This window comes from Herpailurus yagouaroundi, unplaced genomic scaffold (genome assembly GCF_014898765.1).
Source record: "Herpailurus yagouaroundi ecotype Mexico unplaced genomic scaffold, PumYag 165, whole genome shotgun sequence".
Taxonomy (NCBI): domain Eukaryota; kingdom Metazoa; phylum Chordata; class Mammalia; order Carnivora; family Felidae; genus Herpailurus; species Herpailurus yagouaroundi.
Window position 1 is genome coordinate 11,692,076 of NW_024412406.1, and position 20,357 is coordinate 11,712,432.

The 20,357-nt window shown below is 40.6% G+C and overlaps 1 protein-coding gene across 8 annotated transcripts in view; it reads left to right on the plus strand.

Annotated features, from left to right (window-relative positions):
• The window catches only part of CUNH8orf89 (chromosome unknown C8orf89 homolog), a 38,680-nt gene extending 24,124 nt beyond the window's left edge, over window positions 1-14,556 (plus strand). For 5 of the 8 annotated variants that reach the window (XM_040487593.1, XM_040487592.1, XM_040487596.1 and 2 more), the window contains one exon: window positions 2,155-4,256. In XM_040487593.1, coding sequence (XP_040343527.1) covers window positions 2,155-2,303 — 149 coding nt within the window. In that variant the 3' untranslated portion in view covers window positions 2,304-4,256. Of the gene's footprint in view, window positions 1-2,154; window positions 4,257-14,530 lie in introns of those variants that run through there. The other 3 variants (XR_005794168.1, XR_005794169.1, XM_040487598.1) reach the window with 2 other exon arrangements.
• The last annotated feature ends 5,801 nt before the right edge of the window (window positions 14,557-20,357 follow it).

Sequence of the window (20,357 nt, forward strand, 5' to 3'; positions counted from 1 at the left end):
AGAGATAGTGCAAGACACAGCACGAGCCAGGGAGGGGCATAGAGAGAGGGAGACACAGAATCTGAAACAAGCTCCAGGCTCTGAGCTGTCAGCAAAGAGCCTGATGCAGGCCTCAAACTCACAAACCGGGAGATCATGATTTGAGCCAAAGTCAAATGCTTAACCGACTGAGCCACCCAGGCACCCCCAACCTTTTCCTCTTTTTTAATGTTATTTCTTTGTGCCTTCTGCATTTTTTGATTGCTCTTATGAGACTTGTCTCTTTTATTAGTCTCTTCAATCAAGAACTTATCTAAAAACTCTTTCTTATTGTAAATTTGTTTTCTACTTCATTGATTTCTTCTCTTTCCTGTATTACCTTTTGTCTTCCATGTTCTTTGGGTTTATTATTCTCCTAATGTATATCTTATATCTAGCTTATTAATTTTCAAGCCTTCTTTTCTGACATAGAGATTTGGGGTATAAACCTCTGCATGTATAACTTCTGTTGCATTGCACAAGTTTTGTAATATTTTATTATTTAGTTACAGATATTTTAATGTTTATTTTGATTTCTTTTTTGACTGATGAATAATCTAGAATGTATGTATAAATTTCTAAGTATTTGAGAATTTAAAATTTATCTTAATATTGACAACTTTCAACTTAACTGCAATTTTGAAATTTTTTGACATTTGCTTATGGTCTAGAATATAGTGCATTTGTAGCCAGAGGTTTTTCTTTTAATGCTTATTTATTTTGAGAAAGAGAGAGAGAGCAAGCAGGGGAGGGGCAGAGAGACAGGGAGACAGAGAATCCCAGGCAGACTCTGTGCTGTCAATGCAGAGCTGGACGTGGGGCTTGAACTCACAAACCGTGAGATCATGACCTGAGCCAGAATCAAGAGTTGGAGGCTTAACTGACTGAGCCACCCAGGCACTCCACCAGAGTGTTTTTCTAAGTGTCAAGTTCATTGTACTGCTAAGAACAGTATCCTGATCATATTCTTCCCCTCTACTCTATCTCTTTGTCTGTCTCTGAACTTTCTATTTATGTTATACACTCAAATAACAAAACAAACCAAAAATAACAACCATACTGGATAACTGTAGTTTTTCTGATACATGACCATTTGAAATTAAGTAGTAGTATTTTAAAACAGTTTGAATCTGTATATTTTCAAAGTTTTATATATTTTGTAATAGAAGTATTTATACATAGTTACATATTTAGAGCAATATGTAATATTTGCATAGGAAGTTTGATTTTGATGAATCTGGGTTCAAATCCTTTGCCCTTGGGCAAATTTTTTAGCCCTGGTAAATCTTCTTTTTATATCTGTGGTCCAAGATACTACTAGTTACCTATTTTATAGTGTTGCATGGATGAAATAAATGTAAAGTACTTGGCCCAGAGAGATCATTCAATATATGTTATCTATTACTATTATTACTACCACTCTATAATAGAAGCTTGAGTAATGCTGTTCAGTTAGTGAATGATTATTTTACTTTACAATTTTGCTATTTTACTAAACTTAGCATTTATGAGAAACAGCATATTTGGAGAAAATAACTTGATGAGCATATAAATTATGAAACAAGTTAATTATTTATGGAGATTGTGCCTTTTGCTTTGGAATAAATTCCACAGCCATCCCATGTTTTAAGAAATACATAGTCAGGGAGTGCCTAGGTGACTCAGTCAGTTAAGTGTCCGACTCTTGATTTTGGCGCAGGTCATGATCTCATGGTCATGGGATCAAGCCCCATGTTGGGTTCTGTGCTGACAGCACAGAGCCTATTTGGGATTTTCCCTCTGCCCCCCCTCTCTCTGCCTCTTCCCTGCTTGTACACATGCATGCATGCTCTCTCTCTCAAAATAAACATTAAAAAAAAGAAGTGCAGACTCAGATTTAGTTTTATATGATTAAATACAAACATATAGGTTGTTTTAGTTAAATATTTTTTGAGATGATGTAATATCACACTCACTTTAGAAGGTAAACACTTTCTATTGCTAATTCAAAGAATGTGGTATATCAAAAACTAGTAGTGTTTAATGGTCATTTGAGAAAGAGATTATTTATTTATTTATTTAGAGAAAGAGATAGTTTAGAGCTTATCATTCCATGCACTAACTTAACTTTAATAGCTGATTTCTTTTTCTTTACAGGTTCTGGTTTCAGCGATCCTCTTGCTGGAGCACCATCTAAATTCTTACAGAGACTTTCCAAAATGGCCATATTGGAGTATGATACCATTCGTCAAGAAACTACTAGAAGACCAAAAAAGGGCAAGAAACGAGACCTGCGAGACTGCTGATAAATATCACGTGGTATGATGCTTTCTTCACTGATATGTAGGGTTTATATATTTTTCCCTTCTTTTTCTTTTTTTGATATGTGATATGATGTGCAATGATTTACATAAAAATGGAAATGTAAATAGGAAATAAATGTTTTATGTAATATACAGAATTGTTTGTATTTCATTAACAACTACAAAAAAGAAATTTAAGTTATGGTCTATAGGAACACAGCATAGGAGAAATTACATTCCACGAACTTCATGCACATTGATTGTGTCCTTTGATTTAATTTGATACATGTATTTTGAGTGCCTATCTGCACAGTAAATGACTTTGCAGGGAATTTCAGAAAGATTCAAGACAGAGTGAATCATTATTGGGGTTAGAAGATGCCCAATACAAACCCCTCCTTTTCCCTACTGGAGTTTAAAAACAGTTGTGAGATAAGTATTCAAGCAGATGAAAATATTGGCTTTATTTGCCAGTAAAACCTGGAAGGAAAATCCTGTCTTAGATGTGTGGCAACAGAGGGCCTCCTAATCCTGAACTTCAGAATTAGACAAAGGTACATGCTCGGGCATTGCTGACAAGCTCACCCTCCACATCAGAGATGGAGACTTGCTCCCTCTCGTTGGGGAGGAGGAGGGAAGGTGTAGGTCAAGAGGAGAACCCCTCCTTCAGAAAGCCTTGGGGAGTGGGGGACAAGCGTCATCAATACACCTCCCTGAGAAACGGCGAGAAGTCAAGGATACGAATGACTAATCCAGTGAAGAGCGGGATACAGGCCATAGGAGAACCACAGAGTGTTACCGAGGCTCAAAAATGGGGCAGTAACATCCAGCTGGGTGGTCAGAAAAAGCTTCATGGAAGATACAGTGTTTGAAATGGACCTTAAAGACAGGAAAGAGGTAGGGAGATCTTCTACAAAGATTGAATAACATAAGCAAAGACAGTTGTGCGTTTGGGAATGATGCATTTGCTGGAGCACTAGGTAGTATAAGGCAAGTGTCATAAATTCATGTGCTTACAAGCACTGAGCCAGTACCAGATTGAGTGATACAGAACCAATCAGATGAAGGCTCTGGTGAGCTGGGGCATGTTTCTCCGTGCTATTGCATTTAAAAGGGCACTCATTGGCCAGCTTTGTGTCATATGGCAACGTAGCCCCAAAGTTGCAAGAATGTGTAAATGTTAGCAATTAATTGAAATAAGCAACTAACATTCACAATTTATAAACCATGTGTGGGTAAAAGAAAATTTCACGTGCAAACTAGATCTGCCTTTGTGGGGCCATTCATTTATGCAACCTCGGGGTCAAAAGAATCGAGGGCGATAGGGTTCAAAAGATAACTGGATGATACCTGGCAGGGAATCTTAGATGCCAAGCATGAGTTTATATTTCCTCTGTTTCACAATGGGCGATTTTAAGAATGAAGGTAAATTACTGCTTTTGTGATTTAGGAAGATGCATCCAGGTATAATGTGTAGGCCAGATTGTAATGGGAAGGGGCTGGAGGTAGGGAAAGTATTTAGGAGATTGTTACAAAAATCGAGGTAAGACTCTCTCAGTAGAAAGGTAGAAATGGGAATGGGAAGGAGAGACAAGATAATTAAGACGTCACGGTGAAGGACTTATGATTAACTGATTAGACATAGGGTAACAGTAGAGGAAGACTCCAAACCATCTCATTTCTAATTTTAGACATAAGATTCTCAGAAGGAGGTCCCAATTTGGGGGGAATAAGATGATGAATGCAGCTTCGGGTATATTCAGTGTAGGGTGCCATCAGGACAGAGATGCCAAACAGGTAGTTGGAAGCAGGTATGTAGTTCTGGAAAAAGATACTGACTAGAATTAGAACTTGGAGAAACATTTGCATAGCGTAGGCTGTTTTCTCCAATAAAAAGAAGTAGAGTGAGAAGAGAGCCCAAATTCATAAGGGATGGGAGGAAATAGGAAGAAAGCACAAACAGAAGAATAAAAGAAACCACCACAGATGTGGGAGAATGAACGTATTGCATATCCTTGACTGTTTTGTATTAATGTATAAAATACATTATGAATATGTATGTGTTTGTATGCATTATCCCAATGCATTCATTCCTAGGGGGATAACCAAGGAAACTTAAGTGGGTATGTTTGTGCTTACATCTGAATCTCAATTGAGAATGATTAAGATATTACCAATACCTTTTCTATCTTCTGATCACCTACTCCAAGCATGGCCAGTGATGTGAGAAATGGGAAACAGGAGAAAAGCTTCTCTCAAATGAAAATTTGATGAACTCTTATTTGGATGAGCACTTCTAAACATCTTTGATTATCAAATGGATTTCATTTATTGACCTCCTAGTATGTACTCTAAACATTTAATATTACTTTGCAAACCTTATGAAAACCCTAAAAAGTAAGTGATGTTTTTTCTGTTTTATAAATGAAAGAAATAAAGGGTTTTTGTTTTACACTGAGTCTCTAGTTTGAAAACAGGAGAATTAGGATTCTAACCTGGTAGGATTCAATGCCTATATACATAAACTTAATGGAATAATAAGTTTGTTTGTTTGTTTGTTTGTTTATTTATTTATTTATTTTGAGAGAGAGAGCGAGCAAGCAAGTGGGGAGGGGCAGGGAGAGAGGAAGACACAGAATCTGAAGCAGGCTCCAGGCTCTAAGTTGTCAGCACAGAGCTTGACATGGGGCTCAGACTCATAAACCATGAGATCGTGACCTGAGCTAAAGTTGGATGCCCAACTGACCAAGCCACCCAGGCACCCCTAGAATAATAATTTTTTAAAAACTTAAATTTAGTTGATACATCATGGTTTAGTTACTTAAAATTTAGAGGGAGACAGTCTTTCCACAGGGAAAAATTATCTCTTGATATTGAGTTGACTTCCTAAGTTATGACACGTACACATCCTGTAGCATTTATATTAGTAGAGTGTAAAGTCTCTTGTCCCCATCTCCCCCATGAAAGAGTTCAATGCAGGCCAATGCAAGAAAGGAGTGGAATGTTTATGTCTTTTTAATAAACAAAGATATGAGATATACTGACAATAATTAATCACCTTTCAAGTCTTGGATGGAATTTAATTTGACTTACATTTTTCATTAAATCTTTAAAATGAAGAAAAGCCCCACAGGCTCTACTTCCTTACACTGTGTGTACTCTTTTTGTTCCAGTGAACAGGATGTATTTAGTACACAGAAGGTTCAAACAACCCCCAAGTGAGATAAATCCAAGATTTTAGAGATAAGTATGAGATGCAAACTTCTGATATTGTAGCTTACCATCGATGTTAAATTTATGTTTGAGATTGAAAACAATCTTGCCAGAAATGGTCTTTTTGCATTTGTGATTTGGAAATTCTTCCAGTGTAAGCAATATCAGTCATAATCTTGGGAAACTGTAACTTATGGTAAATATTTAGGATGGGAAGATGGAGTTTTGATTTTAGGATGAGAAAGCAGTTCTTTAGAAAGAATAATTACTTCAGTGAAAGACTGAATGATAGTTAGTCAATGATAGTTTCAAGGAAATTTCCTAAGAAGATAAGACTCACTGCCTTTTCTCTAATTCTATGTTCATTAAGTAGCCCTCTCGTGTGTAGTTTAGAGTCCTGAGTAAATATAGTCACCAAAAAGTAGGTGCCTTGTATGGATGACATATCTTAGATCTAGGAATGGGTATGTTAATTGCAATTCTGATTCACTGTCTCTGTGAATTTGGTTGTTGTGAGCTGGTGCACAGATTCTGATCATCCTGATCAAATTAACGAATTGAGGGGTTTTGTTTTTGTTTTGTTTTGTTTGTTTGAAAGCAAGAGAGAGTGCATAAGCGGGGAGGTGTGCAGGGTTGGGGGGGGGGGGTTGCGGACAGAGGGTCCAAACCAGGCTCTGTGCAGACAGCAGAGAGCCCAATGCAGGGCTCAAACACATGAATTGTGAGATCACGACCTGAGCCAAAGGCAGGTGCTTAACCGACTGAGACACTCAGGCACCCCCAGGGTTTTTTTTTTTTTTAATTAGAAAAATAACGTTAGTATTTTTGGAAGAATAATTTACATTTCCAGAAATTTCAACAGTGCAGAAGGAGAATATTCAAATAACACCTCAAATCTCACCAATCATAAATAACATTAGGTGAAAAACTTTTATTGTAATGCGATCATTCTATGCATGCTATGTAAAAGTCAGTCAACTTAATTTTACTCAGATATAAGAAAAATAAATTTAAATGCAACAGAAAACATTGCTAAAATCCAAATGTTATTCGTTTTAAAAAATTTTATTAATCTGTATTTAGATCCATCTTTGTAGATTTATCTCTTAATCTAGATCTAGACCTTCTTTCCTAAAAGAGATATTCTTTCCTGAAGATTCCTCTGCAAGAAACTTCTGGTTCTGATCTATGGCATTTGTCAACTTAGAAGAACCTACGTGAAGTCTTCTAAAGAAGAATTAACAAAAGGAGCTTCCAAATACAATCTTTGTTGCAGGGGAAACTTGAGCTTAGGTCGTAAACAGAGACCTTGGGACTTGAATGGCATTCTCCATTAGCACTGGCCTCTGCTTCACTTGGTCATTCACACAGTGGTTACTCCCTGGTCTTCTAAGGAGCAGTAAGTCACCACACCAAAAGATAACCCTTTCTCAGAGCCAGTGAGTCCTTATAACAATAAAGTGAACACAATGTTAAGAGAGAGAGAGAGATTCTTCCTCACGCCTTTTTAAACTTCAAATCTGTATTTCCTAGACAGCTTGTTAAAATACAGATAGGTCTGCATTTATTTCTATAGGTCTAGGGTAGGTGTTGACACTGGGCATTTCTACCAAGCTCCAGGCTCATTACTGCTGAACCAGGGTCCACACTTTGAGGATCCTGACCTTTCACTTAGAGTCACCTGGTGAATTTTTGCAAAATACCCTTCTCCAGGCTCTACTCAAAGAAATTCTGATCCAGCTGAGTTGGGGTGGCCTCTGAACATGGGACATTTTTAAAATTTCCCCAGAGATCTTAATGTGAAGCTAGGTCTGGGAGCTACTGTTTTAAGGTTGACAGATTATGAAAAATAACAATATTTTCTCCCCTTCAGAGCTTTATGGGTATTATTCTATTGTGTCTTGGTATTAATTGTTGCTGTGGGGAAATCTGATTCCTCACAATTTTTTATCCCTGTGGATCATTTGCAATTTATGCCTGGATACCTGAAGATTTTCTCGATTCTTAAAACTGAATCAGAATATGATTCACTGTGCGGTGTCCTAGATCAAGGTTTCCTGGAACATGGTATGATCTTTAAGGGTGACTGATTCAATTCTTTCTGCATTTTTTGGAAAATTTCTTTTATTCTACTTTAATTCTTACTCTTTCTATTCCATATTTTTTATATTCTCTACTTTAGGAATACTAAATATCCTTGAGATCATCTTCAGCTGTTCTAAATTTCTGGAGAGTTGGAGAGTAAGATTTGTCAATATTTTTCTGTTTTCCTTCTGATTGCTTTAATCCATGAGTTTTTTCCTCTCCGAACTACATTGGCTATTGATGATTTTAGCAATTTCTTCTAGGTCAGCAATTCTATTTCTAGTGGTATTGCTTTTCTTCCTCATTGTTTCTAGTCGATTCATTCTATAATGATATTGTTTGTGTCTCTAATTTGTTTTCTTAGGTCCACAATCACTCCTTATCTAATTCCATGTTCAGGGATCAACAAACTTTTTTTGGTAAAAAACTAGATAGTGAATACTATGGCTTTGCAGGCCATGCAGTTTCTATTGCAATTACCTAACTCCGACAGTATAGTGTGAAAGTAGCTATAGACAGTCTGTAGAAAAATGGGTATCACTGCATTCCAATAAAGCTTTATTTATGCAAACAGGTCACCAGCTGGTTCATTCTCAGTAGCAGTACTATGTGTAGTACGTATTGTTCTTTGTTACGTTGTTCCTTCTTTCCTCAAGACCAGCTCTGAATTTGTCAACTCTGGGGATAGCTCCCCAGGTTTCCTCGGAGGTGTGTTTCCTCCATATTCTCAAAGTACTTTGAGGTCATCACCAGATTGACTTAATTAATAACTATTTTTAAATATATTCACTATGTAGAGGGCATCGTACTAAATGCTTTTCATTCACTATCTAATTGAATCATCCCAACAACCCAATTTACACGCCCTAGTCAACTCATTTTCTATCCATTCCCCAGAATGACTATCTACACCCTTCTTTTGTCCTCAAATCACTCATGCCTTTTCCCAACTTCTCACTTTAGCTTCTGACTTTTCTCCTTATTTCATCGAGAAAATGGAAGCAATGGAAGGTCAGTCTCTTGTCTATGAGCCTGCTTTCCGCTGTCCTCCTACACTTCATCTCCACGCTCCTAAGAGTAGCATCCTCACTTGTGCACTAGATACATCTCTATCTCCTCTCACTCCAGCAGCTGTATCCCCAAATCATCAAAATTTCTCCTCTTGATCATTTCAATGGTAAAAATACTTGTTCCAAAATCTCCTGTTCCTCTTATGATCTGCCACTGCATTGCTTTGTTTCCCTTTACAGCAAAACTATCTCTACATCATGCACTCCATCTCCGCATCATTGACCCCATTTCCCTCTTGAGCCTACTCCACAGTTTGGTTGTTGCCCCCAGTGTTCCACTAAAACAGCTCTTGTCAAGCTTTCTGGTAACATCTGTGTATCCATAGCCAATGAAAATTCTCAGTGTTTATGTTATTTAACCGATCAAGCAGCATCTAACACAGTTGATCTCTCCCTCCCCCCTGAGGAGGCTGCCAGAGCACCATTCTCTTTGAATCTTCCTCCTACCTTTCCAGCCACTTCTTAGTCTCCTTAATAAAGTCATACAGCTAGTAAAGTGGCATATCTGGGATTTGAACCCTCAGAGGCAGAAACTACTTCTTATCAATTTCTGTGTCCCTAGTACCTGGCACTGTGTTCAGCACATAGTATGAACTGAGAAACATTTTTATTATTTTATAAGAACATCTGAGCCAGAGGTCAGTTGATGATGAGATGGTTCAATCCAGAGACACTGGACTCTCTAGTCACAGAGGGAGAGAGAACCAAATAGTGGGATTTCTGATGGGTGGGGGACAAGTGGGAGATCCAGACAGGTGAGTGGCAAACTGTGGTTAGGGCTCGACAGAAGGAAGTTTGGTCTAGTGTGGCAAGCACTGTCTTCAAAGGCTGGCAGCATGGAGTTGAGAAACTACTTCTTGGACATTAGTCAGGAACCCATTGTCTCAGGACAGGTTCTTGGGGAAAAAAAAACTACAATTGGGTGCGTGCCCAAGAAGTTTACTGGGGAGTGCTGTCAGGAACAGCACTGATGAGGGAGAATAGGCAGAATGAAGGGCAGAGGAGTTGAACAGCAATGCAATGTCAATGAAATCTTCAGCCAATCCCACATGGAGAGATAGAGCTGGAAAGGCCCTTCGAGGTTTTCTAACCCTGAAGCAAGGAGATTTCACTTTATATACCTCACCCTTCACCCCACTGATCAGTGGACCACTGGATATGAACCGTGTTTGTATGGGGAAGGGTGTGACCCTGGGCAAGGTGGCTTGCTTCTGCTGAGGGAAATTCCTGAAGAAGGACACAACCATGAGAACCATCAGCCATGACCGCCTCCCCCAAGAGGGGAATGAGTGCTGCAGTCCTGAAAGAGAGATCTAGTACACCCAAAGTATCAGGTAAGGAATGAAAATGAGCACCTAAGGAGAAGGGAGAAGATGGTTTGACCAGGAACTGGTAAAGCTCTTGCTAGGAAGCCGTTCAAATAAAGAGACTTCATGGTCAGTGTCAAGGAAGCAGACAAGGTCATGAAGAACCTAGAGACAACCAACGGTGGAAGGCTATTACCACCCTTAGGGCTGAAGGGTGGAGGGAGGAAAGGAGTATCACCTGAGCCCAGTGGGATCTGACTTGAAGAACAACTGTCTGGCAGGAACCATAGTCATGATGGATGCCGGAAGGTGCACCAAGGGAGCAGGTAAGTCCATGACCTCTTTTTACTGCCATTCTCTACCTCCTGCAGTGCCTCCCATTGGCCAAACCAGCTGAAAGTCACTTGGCAATGGAGCCTGAGTGAGGTGTTCCACATGAGTCAACTTCATGGTACTGAGCAGGTTAAGCAGAGTGGATTTGGGTAAGCAAATGGAGAACAACTAGCAAAGACCACAAATTAAAAACAGTCCCAAGATCACAACCAGGGACAAAGGTTGAGATGTTGCTCCACCCCATCTTCCAGACTTCTCTATTAACCAAGACTGAGGCTGACCTAGAGTCTGGGGTGGACATGAGTTTTGTCTGGGTTTTCTGATGTGACTATTGGACCTAAAAGCACGGGAGTGGGGTTGAACAAAGGATGGTAGAAGGATAGAGGGACTGAGGGGAAAGGAGATGTGGAGGGAAATGTAAAGCCCGAGAAAGCAAAAAATCAGAATGCATAAAAAAACAAGATTTATCTGTATGCTGCCTACAAGAGACTCATTTTAGACCTAAAGACACCACCAGATTAAAAGTGAGGGGGCGGAGAAACATTTATCGTATGAATGGACATCAAAGAAAACCAGACTAACAATAATATCAGACAAACTAAATTCAAACCAAAGACTGTAACAAGAGATGAAGAAGGGCACTGTATCATGATAAAGGGGACAATCCTACAAGAAGATCTAACAATTGTAAATATTTATGCCCCCAACATGAAAGAACCAAAATATATAAAACAATAACAAACATAAAGAAACTCAGTGATAATAATATGATAATACTATGGGACTTTAACATCCCACTTACATCAATGGATGGATCATCTAAGCAGAAAATCAACAAGGAAACAATGGCCTTGAATGACACACTGGACCGGATGGACTTAACAGATATATTCAGAACATTCCATCCTAAAGAAGTAGAATACATTTTTTTTCAAGGGCACAGGGGACATTCTCCACAATAGATCACATACATAAATCAGACCTCAATAGTACAAACAGTGCAAACAGGTACTTAACAAGTACAAAACAATTGACATGATACCATGATCTTCCCAAGAGCCCAAATCCACTGACTGGTGAATGGATAAAGAAGATGTGGTATATATATAATGGAATATTACTGAGCCACAAAAAAAGAATGAAATCTTGTCATTTGCAATGACATGGATGGAGGTAGAGAGTATTATGCTAAGTGAAATAAGTCAGAGAAAGACAAATACTATGATTTCACTCATATACGGAATTTAAGAAACAAAACAGATGAACAGAGGGAAAAAAAGAAAAAAAAATGGGGACAAACCATAAAACAAACTCTTAACTATAGAGAACAAAAGAGGGTTGATGGATGGAGGTGGGTGGGGGAATGGGTTAAATAGATGATGGAGATTAAGGAGGGCACTTGTGATGAGCACTGGGTGTTGTTAAGTGTTGAATCCCTAAATTGTACACCTGAAACTAATATTACACTGTATATTAACTAACTGGGATTTAAATTAAAACTAAACTAAACTAAAATCCAAAAAAAAAAAAAAAAGAGGGGATTGCCAGCTGGAAGTATGGGGAACTGGCTCCTATTTGAATGGGTTTGAGATGTTGGATAAATGGCTGATGTCAGCAGACAGCCTGAGTCAGAAGAAAGCTAAACTAAGACCCACTTTAGAATAAATATTTGTGATTCCTCAAGCAGTTCTTGCCTCTTAATGTATGGCTTTTTCAAAGTGCTTATTGTCTGTACCCTGACTGACACTTGTGTTTAAAGAAGTATAACAATTGCCACCGGTGCCTGGTGATTTCACAAAAGTATTCGGCTAAACACAGAAAGTAGATGGGTGCCCAGTTAGGGGCGCAATTCCTTTCCTGGGAATTCCAGTTGATATCTACACAAAACAGACAATATGGATACATATTAAGAGTGTTTTGCTTGTGCCATGTTTTTATCTGAAACAAAAGAGATACCAGTCTGTAATTTTTCTACAACTCTATAAGCTTGGGTACTATCTGAGACAACGTGCACATGAACAGAGCCCAAAAACCTATCTTCCAAAAACTGGATTTGATAAAATATCTCAGAGACCCCATCCTAAAAATGATGATTTCTGAGGTAGCTGACAGACTTAAAGTCTATATGTGTGGAGTGTTGTTTTGACAACAATGAAGAGAGGAGACCTGTGGCTTATGACAAGTCAATTTCACTTAATGTAAATCTATTTTAGCAGATTAAATATATCCATAAATTGATTTACACATTAGGAGGTTTGGCACACATGCTTGAAACAATGTGTGACAACTATCAGGGCTTGTTTGTATAATCTTTTTGTATGTTTCGTGAAATATACAAAACAGAGCCTTTACCACCTTAATCATTTTTATGTGTACAATTCGGTGGCATTAAGTACATTCTCACTGACAGTCTTAAATTCTTTTATTCAGGACTGACTTCCTTTCTTCCCTCCTCTTTTACTTTTCTCTTCTTGGCTTAACTCCTGCCATCCCAACACATAAGCAAAAAAATTCTGAAGCTTTGTACAAAAGGGGAAAAAGAATGATCCATGTGGCCCCTGTGGCAGGATAGCACAGCACAAATGCAAGTCATGGTGTGTGAAGGCCCTCCTTGTGTTTTGTTTTCCACTGCTAAGGGAAGAGCCCCCCTCTTCTGGGCTGGGGTAAAGTGGCAACCTGGCCAGTAGTGGGGAGGAGGGAAAATACTAACTTCCCAGGACAGAGTTGAAAGGTTTTTTTCTGTTTCTAGGTCAGGTCTTCCTTAACCGTAGGGAAGCCAACCAGACCTTTATATGCATTAGGATCCTTCTGTTGCCCAACTCCAGCTGATAGGCTGTCAAGTTCTATGGTGGCAGAGGAGGAATGAGCTCTTTTGTGTTGTGGAGGACTCTAATCCAAACAGGTGGGAAGGAAGAAAAGAAAGGTCTCTGTGTCCTAAAGATCAGATGCTTGAGCCCCAACATGACATCTGAGAGTCAGCATAGGGTCCAAGACATTTGGGGCTGGTGGACACTTGTGCTGGTGTCTAGAAAGGGTGTTTGGACCAGAAGATCCATCTGTCTCAACTCCACAGCACGTGGAAAAAGTGGAATTCTCATGACTTCAACAATGACAGAAGTTGGCCTTAGACAAGGAGATGCAAACTCTCAGGGAAATATAAGGACTCTGGTATAGCTTATATAGACTGGATCAGGCTAAAGACAAATACAATCCTAGTCATATACTGAGAGGAAAATTCAACACACAGTGGTAAGATGTGGCAAGCTTATGCTTTGGGAATGGGGGCTCCCAAGTGAGGAACAAAAGGTATTCTTGTTAGAATATAATTTGAACCCCGTGAATTCCTGTGAAAGTCATATTAGCTCAAGGAATGTTTTCCTATAATTTGGCAAAATTAGAATTCTACTACTGAATTCTTTAGTAGAAGTTTTAGAAGGCCTTGGATGAATATCTCCATCTATGCATACAGTTTCTGCTTTCAGAGAGATTACTTAGATCAACTAAACAACCACTGAGCCAACCGTGTGTAAGGCATCGCAGCAGACCTTTAAAGGTAAGTAGGGTATAGTTTTTGCCTTCAAGGATTTTCACACTAGTGTGGATGGGTGAACATGTATGATATGGCATAAGTATTGTAAACTAATGTAAATGCACAACACTGAATGTAAGACTTCATTCCTGGTATGGAGTGTATATGAAGCTGATAAGTAAAATGCAGTTGTGAAGAGATCTATAAGAAGAACTACTAATTAATCAATCTACTTCAGTATATATTGATCTCACATATACTAGACAACTGGGTTAAGTCACTGGAAATCCAGAAGAAAATGAGCACAGTTCCTGTCCTTGAAGGTCTGACATGCAGAAATGGGAAATGACAGCCACTGGCAACACAGTGTAAGAAGAGGCATCAGGTCCCCGCATCTCCATGCTTCTTACTCAGGATCGCTTGGACCCTGGAACACCCTGATAACTGAAGTTATTGAAGGAGCAGCAGGCCGGGTCCTGCGGTGCTTGGTTGGACAGGGGAAGGAAAGAGAAGCAAGGGCAGTGCCACAGAGGGCAGAGGGAGGAAGGTGATCCACCAAGAGTCTGGACATTTCCCCTCAGGAGTCTCAGTGATGGCTCTGCCATAGCTACCTTTTAAGACAGAATAAAGCTGTAGTTTTCTTTTTTTTTTTTTTTTAATTTTTTTTTCAACGTTTATTTATTTTTGGGACAGAGAGACACAGAGCATGAACGGGGGAGGGGCAGAGAGAGAGGGAGACACAGAATCGGAAACAGGCTCCAGGCTCTGAGCCATCAGCCCAGAGCCTGACGCGGGGCTCGAACTCCCGGACCGCGAGATCGTGACCTGGCTGAAGTCGGACGCTTAACCGACTGCGCCACCCAGGCGCCCCAAGCTGTAGTTTTCTAAGCTGCCTGACATGTACCAGCCCTTCAAGTGAACCCATGTGCCCCTCCTATTTCTTTGCAAATTTATCACAGTCCAGCTTGTCCATGACCTGGGAAGACCAACATTGAGTGTAGCTATGGCCTGAAGTGATTTCCAGTCCTTCCTGAACTCCAACCCAGGGGTTAAGGAGGTGGCCTTGAAGGCCGGATAAGAACCACACGTGGCCAGCTGGCTGCTAAGTACCACATCAGTTGCTTTCAGAGCAGTTGTGGACAAGGAGTGTTGCGGACCTTCTACAACATGGTGAGTATCCTCACCCAGCAGGATGGAGTTCCGAAGTTCATGTTAGAATGCAGGTTAACCACGTGAGCTCTGATGCCAGGCTGCCTGGGGTCAAATCCCCAATCTGAAATTTGCTAGCTGTTTAACTGCGATCTGGTTTCTTTGCCGCCCCAAGTATCATCTGGAGACTTGAGATGTAAAAACACGAAAGTAATAACAACACCTACTTCTTTGGGGATGTTGGGAGAGTTAAGAAAAATAATGTACTAAAAGTTTTTAACATATGGTGTTTGATTGTGTTATTTTAATCCTTCAGGATCGTTCCCATCTCTGAAGGGTTGAGCAAAACCCTTGGAGTGTTGGGATGATGTGGGAAATAGAAGCTCTGCATGAATAGTACTGTAACCCGAGAAGGACGGATCAGCCACTTCCCTTTTCCATACCCTTGTACTGGAAGGGGTTGAGTGGGATACAGTTACCAATTCCTGGTTTTCTTTTCTATCTTAGCAGAAAGGGTATAATTTTAGTAAGATGAAAGAAGGCTCGCAGGGTCCTGATAACAAAGAACATCACAAGCCCCTGCTGTGTGCCCGTTCTTTCTCTGCATCTTCTTAAGGATTGGATTAAGGAATCTGCAGTGAAGGGATGACCTGGTGCCCTCCTGGAGACCTGGCTTTCCCTCTGGGGGCATGGGATGGGAGAGGAACCCAGCTTGAGTCCTCTTTCCAGAAATGCTGATGCTAATGTGGGGTTGATGGGGCAAGTGTGTTTCGCAAGGCTTTCTGAACATTCTAGAACTATGTCCCAGCAGGGCGGAAGTTCTGATTGCTTAAATTACCTGGTGACAGTTTACAATTTCAACGTAGGGAAAAATCAGTACATTTTTGAAAGACAAAATAAGTAAATGCTCATATGAGAGTTCAAATGTTGATGCATAGCCTCTTAAATAAACTTCTTTCCCCCCTTTACTTTCCAAGTAAAGGACACCAACATCCAATATTTGCTTCAAGAAAATAGCACAGAATCTAGAATTCCTTCCCACATATTCCCCCTGCCAGCCCCATAATGGTTTTCTCCTCCCTCCCAATGATTTTTTTCTTTCTTCACAGCCCTATTGTTCAATGCTCAACACTGGCACAGGAAAGGCATATATGAATCATGAGCTTGAAATAATCAGTCAGTGAGTGAGTTACTATATTATGCCTCCATCTTGAAAATAGCAACTTTCACTGTCTCCTCCCTACCTCCTACCCTCTGGTTGTCAAGGGAGTAGTACCCAAAGTCAGAACACTAAATTGTAAGAGTTGTTAGGTTGCTAAGAGAGAATATGACATCTCCATGGAGACCTGTGAGATGGTGATAGGCCAAAGCAGGTAATATTTAGAGGATGCTCAGATGAGTCATGATCATTGTTGTCTGCCCAGTCTACATCAGGTATTAGCAACAGTTCATTTATTCTTCACAACGGCTCAATGATCCAGGTATTATTATTATTACATCTAATTTTTGGTAAGGCTCAAGTGGTTAGGTAATTTTCTTGAGGTCCCATAGCCACTTAATGGCAGAACTGAGATTTGAACCCATGTCTGTCCTATTCCGAAGCTCATGCTCTCAACCATTATGTTGCCCTCCAGGACATGAGATCCACTGTGAGATTATAGAAAAGACAAGCTGCTCCTCTCCAGCAGCTTATAGCCTAGAATGAGCTGGAACGTGTGTAATTGTATCTTGATGCTGTCCCTGAGCTTATCTTTGCTATTCATTTATCAAAAAGAACAAATGGAGCATCCGATTTTTCTATGTGAGGGAAGAGTCACACTGATAGATTTGCATCCCAGTGTGTGGTGTAGACTTATTTTCCTCAAAATCAGTCGTATGGAGAGGTGACTATTTACTCTGTAGGCACAAGAGCAAGCTTAGTGCAGTGCCACTAGGTGAAGATGAGGCTCAGGGACAGGAGTAGGCGGAATATGAGGGAATGATATGGCAATGGTTGTGAAGTGTTGAAGACAAATCTCAGTATTTTTGTTGAATGAAAAGTACAGTCTCTCCCAGGAGTGGCAATGTTTGGGCCCCTAGTGTGACAGAAGGATGGGTTCCCCAGTTATTGCTGATCTACTTCCCTCCAGGAATGATTTATCACTAGCTGTGCTGTGGAAGGCACTGTGATAGAAATTAGGAAATCAGAGACACTTTTCCCCTTTGGTTCTTCACTGAGGGAAATGCAGACCCACAAGCAACCAATCCTAACATGGAGCTTCAAGTGCAGAAATGGAAGTATGTATAAGGTTCTGTATGAGCACAGAAGTTAGAGGGGCTAATTCTGCTTGTGAGCCTTACAGATTCTTATCATTTGGGGGGAGGATTTGCCAGACAGAGAAGAGAAAAAGTCATTTCAAGTCAAGGAAACAGCGGGTGCCCAGAAGATGGAGGCGTAGGGGAACACTGGGCTCACCTCGTCCTGCTGATCGCTTAGATTCCACCCACATCTGCCTAAATAACCCAGAAAACTGCCAGAAGACTAGCAGAATGGATTCTCTGGAGCCAAGCATAGACAAGAGACCCACAGAAGAGGGCAGGAAGGGTGGAGAGGCAGTGCATGCTACACGGACTGGTGGGAGGGAGCCAGGGTGGTGGAGGGACAGCCTGCCCAGCAAGGCAGAGGCCCCAAGTCTGGCTTGTAAAAGCAGAGGGGCCGGACAGAGTGTGTTCTGACAGCCAATGGGACTTAACATCTGGAATGTTATAAGTCAACAGCTCTGCTTGGAGAGCGGGAGGTCTAGAGGACAATGGGAGGGAGAGTTGTTGAGCCCCGGAGGACAGAGCTCAGCTTGGCAGGGAACAAAGGTGCTGGCCAGCGCCATCTCCCTCTCCCATCCCCCAGCCAAAATTCCAAAATTAACCAGTTCCCATCACCAAACTTGCTTGCACCATGCAAACGCCCAAGGCTGCGCTTCTGTGGATCCATGCCTCCGATGGGTCTGCCTCCCTCCCAGTGCTGCAGGGCCCCTCCCGCAGGGGACCACCCATGGCAAAGTGAGCTAAGCCTGCCCCTCCCACCCCTATGCACCTTACGGATCCACCCTGGCTACTATGCCAGGTCCCATCGAAGCAGCACCACAAGCCTGGCAGTGTGCAAGTAGCCCAGACAGGGGCCACTCACAGTGAGTCCTGCCCCTGGGAGAGGAGAAGATAAGGTACACACCAGTCTGACTGTGGCCCCAGTGGTGGGCTGGGGGCGGACATCAGGCCTGACTGTGGCCCGCCCACCAATACAAGCTACTCCTGACAGCACAGGGGAAGTGTCCTGCAGTTTGGAGCCACCGCAGGGACTACCCAAAATGACAAAATGGAAGAATTCTCCTCAGAAGAAACTCCAGGAAGTAGCGACAGCTAATGAACTGATCAAAAATGATTTAAGCAATATAACTGAACAAGAATTTAGAATAATAGTCATAAAATTAATTGCTGGGCTTGAAAAAAGCATAGAGGACAGCAGAGAATCTATTGCTACAGAGATCAAGGGACTAAGAAATAGTCATGAGGAGCTAAAAAATACTATAAATGAAGTGCAGAATAAAATGGAGGTGGCCATAGCACGATTGAAGAGGCAGAGGCTAGAATAGGTGAATTAGAAGATAAAATTATGGAAAAAGAGGAAGCTGAGAAAAAGAGATAAAAAAATCCAGGAGTTTGAGGGGAGAATTAGAGAACTAAGTGATGCAATCAAATGGAACTATATCCATATAATAGGAGTTCCAGAAGAGGAAGAGAGAGAGAAAGGGGCTGAAGGTGTACTTGAACAAATCATAGCTAAGAATTTCCCTGATCTGGGGAAGGAAAAAGGCATTGAAATCCAAGAGGCACAGAGAACTCCCTTCACACGTAACTTGAATAGATCTTCTGCACAACATATCATAGTGAAACTGGCAAAATACAAGGATAAAGAGAAAATTCTGAAAGCAGCTTGGGATAAACAGGCTCTAACCTACAAAGGGAGACCCATAAGACTAGTGGCAGACCTATCTACTGAAACTTGGCAGGCCAGAAAGGAATGGCAGGAAATCTTCAATGTGATGAACAGAAAAAATATGCTGAGAATCCTTTATCCAGAAGGTCTGTCATTCAGAATAAGAGAGATAAAGGTCTTCCCAAACAAACAAAAACTGAAGGAATTCATCACCACTAAATAAGCCCTACAAGAGATAAGGGGGATTCTGTGAGTGAAATGTTACAAGGACCACAAAGTACCAGAGACATCCCTACAAGCATGAAACCTACAGACATCACAATGACTCTAAACCCATATCTTTCTATAATAACGCTGAACGTAAATGGACTAAATGCTCCAACCAAAACACAGAGGGTATCAGAATGGATAAAAAAACAAGACCCATCTATTTGCTGTCTACAAGAGACTCATTTTAGGCCTGAGGACACCTTCAGATTGAAAGTGAGGGGATGGAGAACTATCTATCATGCTACTGGAAGTCAAAAGAAAGCTGGAGTAGCCATACTTGTATCAGACAAACTAGACTTTAAATTAAAGGCTGTAACAAGAGATGAAGAAGGGCATTATATAATAATTACAGGGTCTATCCATCAGGAAGAGCTAACAATTATAAATGTCTATGCACTGAATACGGGAGCCCCAAATATATAAAACAATTAGTCACAAACATAAGCAACCTTATTGATAAGAATGTGGTAATTGCAGGGGACTTTAGTACCCCACTTACAACAATGGATAGATCATCTAGACACAGGATCAATAAAGAAACAAGGGCCCTGAATGATACATTGGATCAGATGGACTTGACAGATATATTTAGAACTCTGCATCCAAAAGCAACAGAATATACTTTCTTCTCCAGTGCGCATGGAACATTCTCCAAGATAGATCACATACTGGGTCACAAAACAGCCCTTCATAATTATACAAGAATTGAGATCATACCATGCACACTTTCAGACCACAAGGCTATGAAACTTGAAATCAACCACAGGAAAAAGTCTGGAAACCTCCAAAAGCATGGAGGTTAAAGAACACCCTACTAAAGAATGAGGGGGTCAACCAGACAATTAGAGAAGAAATTTAAAAAAATGTGGAAACAAATGAAAATGAAAAGACAACAATCCAAGTGCTTTGGGATGCAGCGAAGGCAGTCCTGAGAGGAAAATACATTGCAATCCAGGCCTATCTCAAGAAACAAGAAAAATCCCAAATACAAAATCTAACAGCACACCTAAAGGAAATAGAAGCAGAACAGCAAAGACACCCCAAACCCAGCAGAAGAAGAGAAATAATAAATATCAGAGCAGAAATAAATAATATAGAATCTAAAAAAACTGTAGAGCAGATCAATGAAAC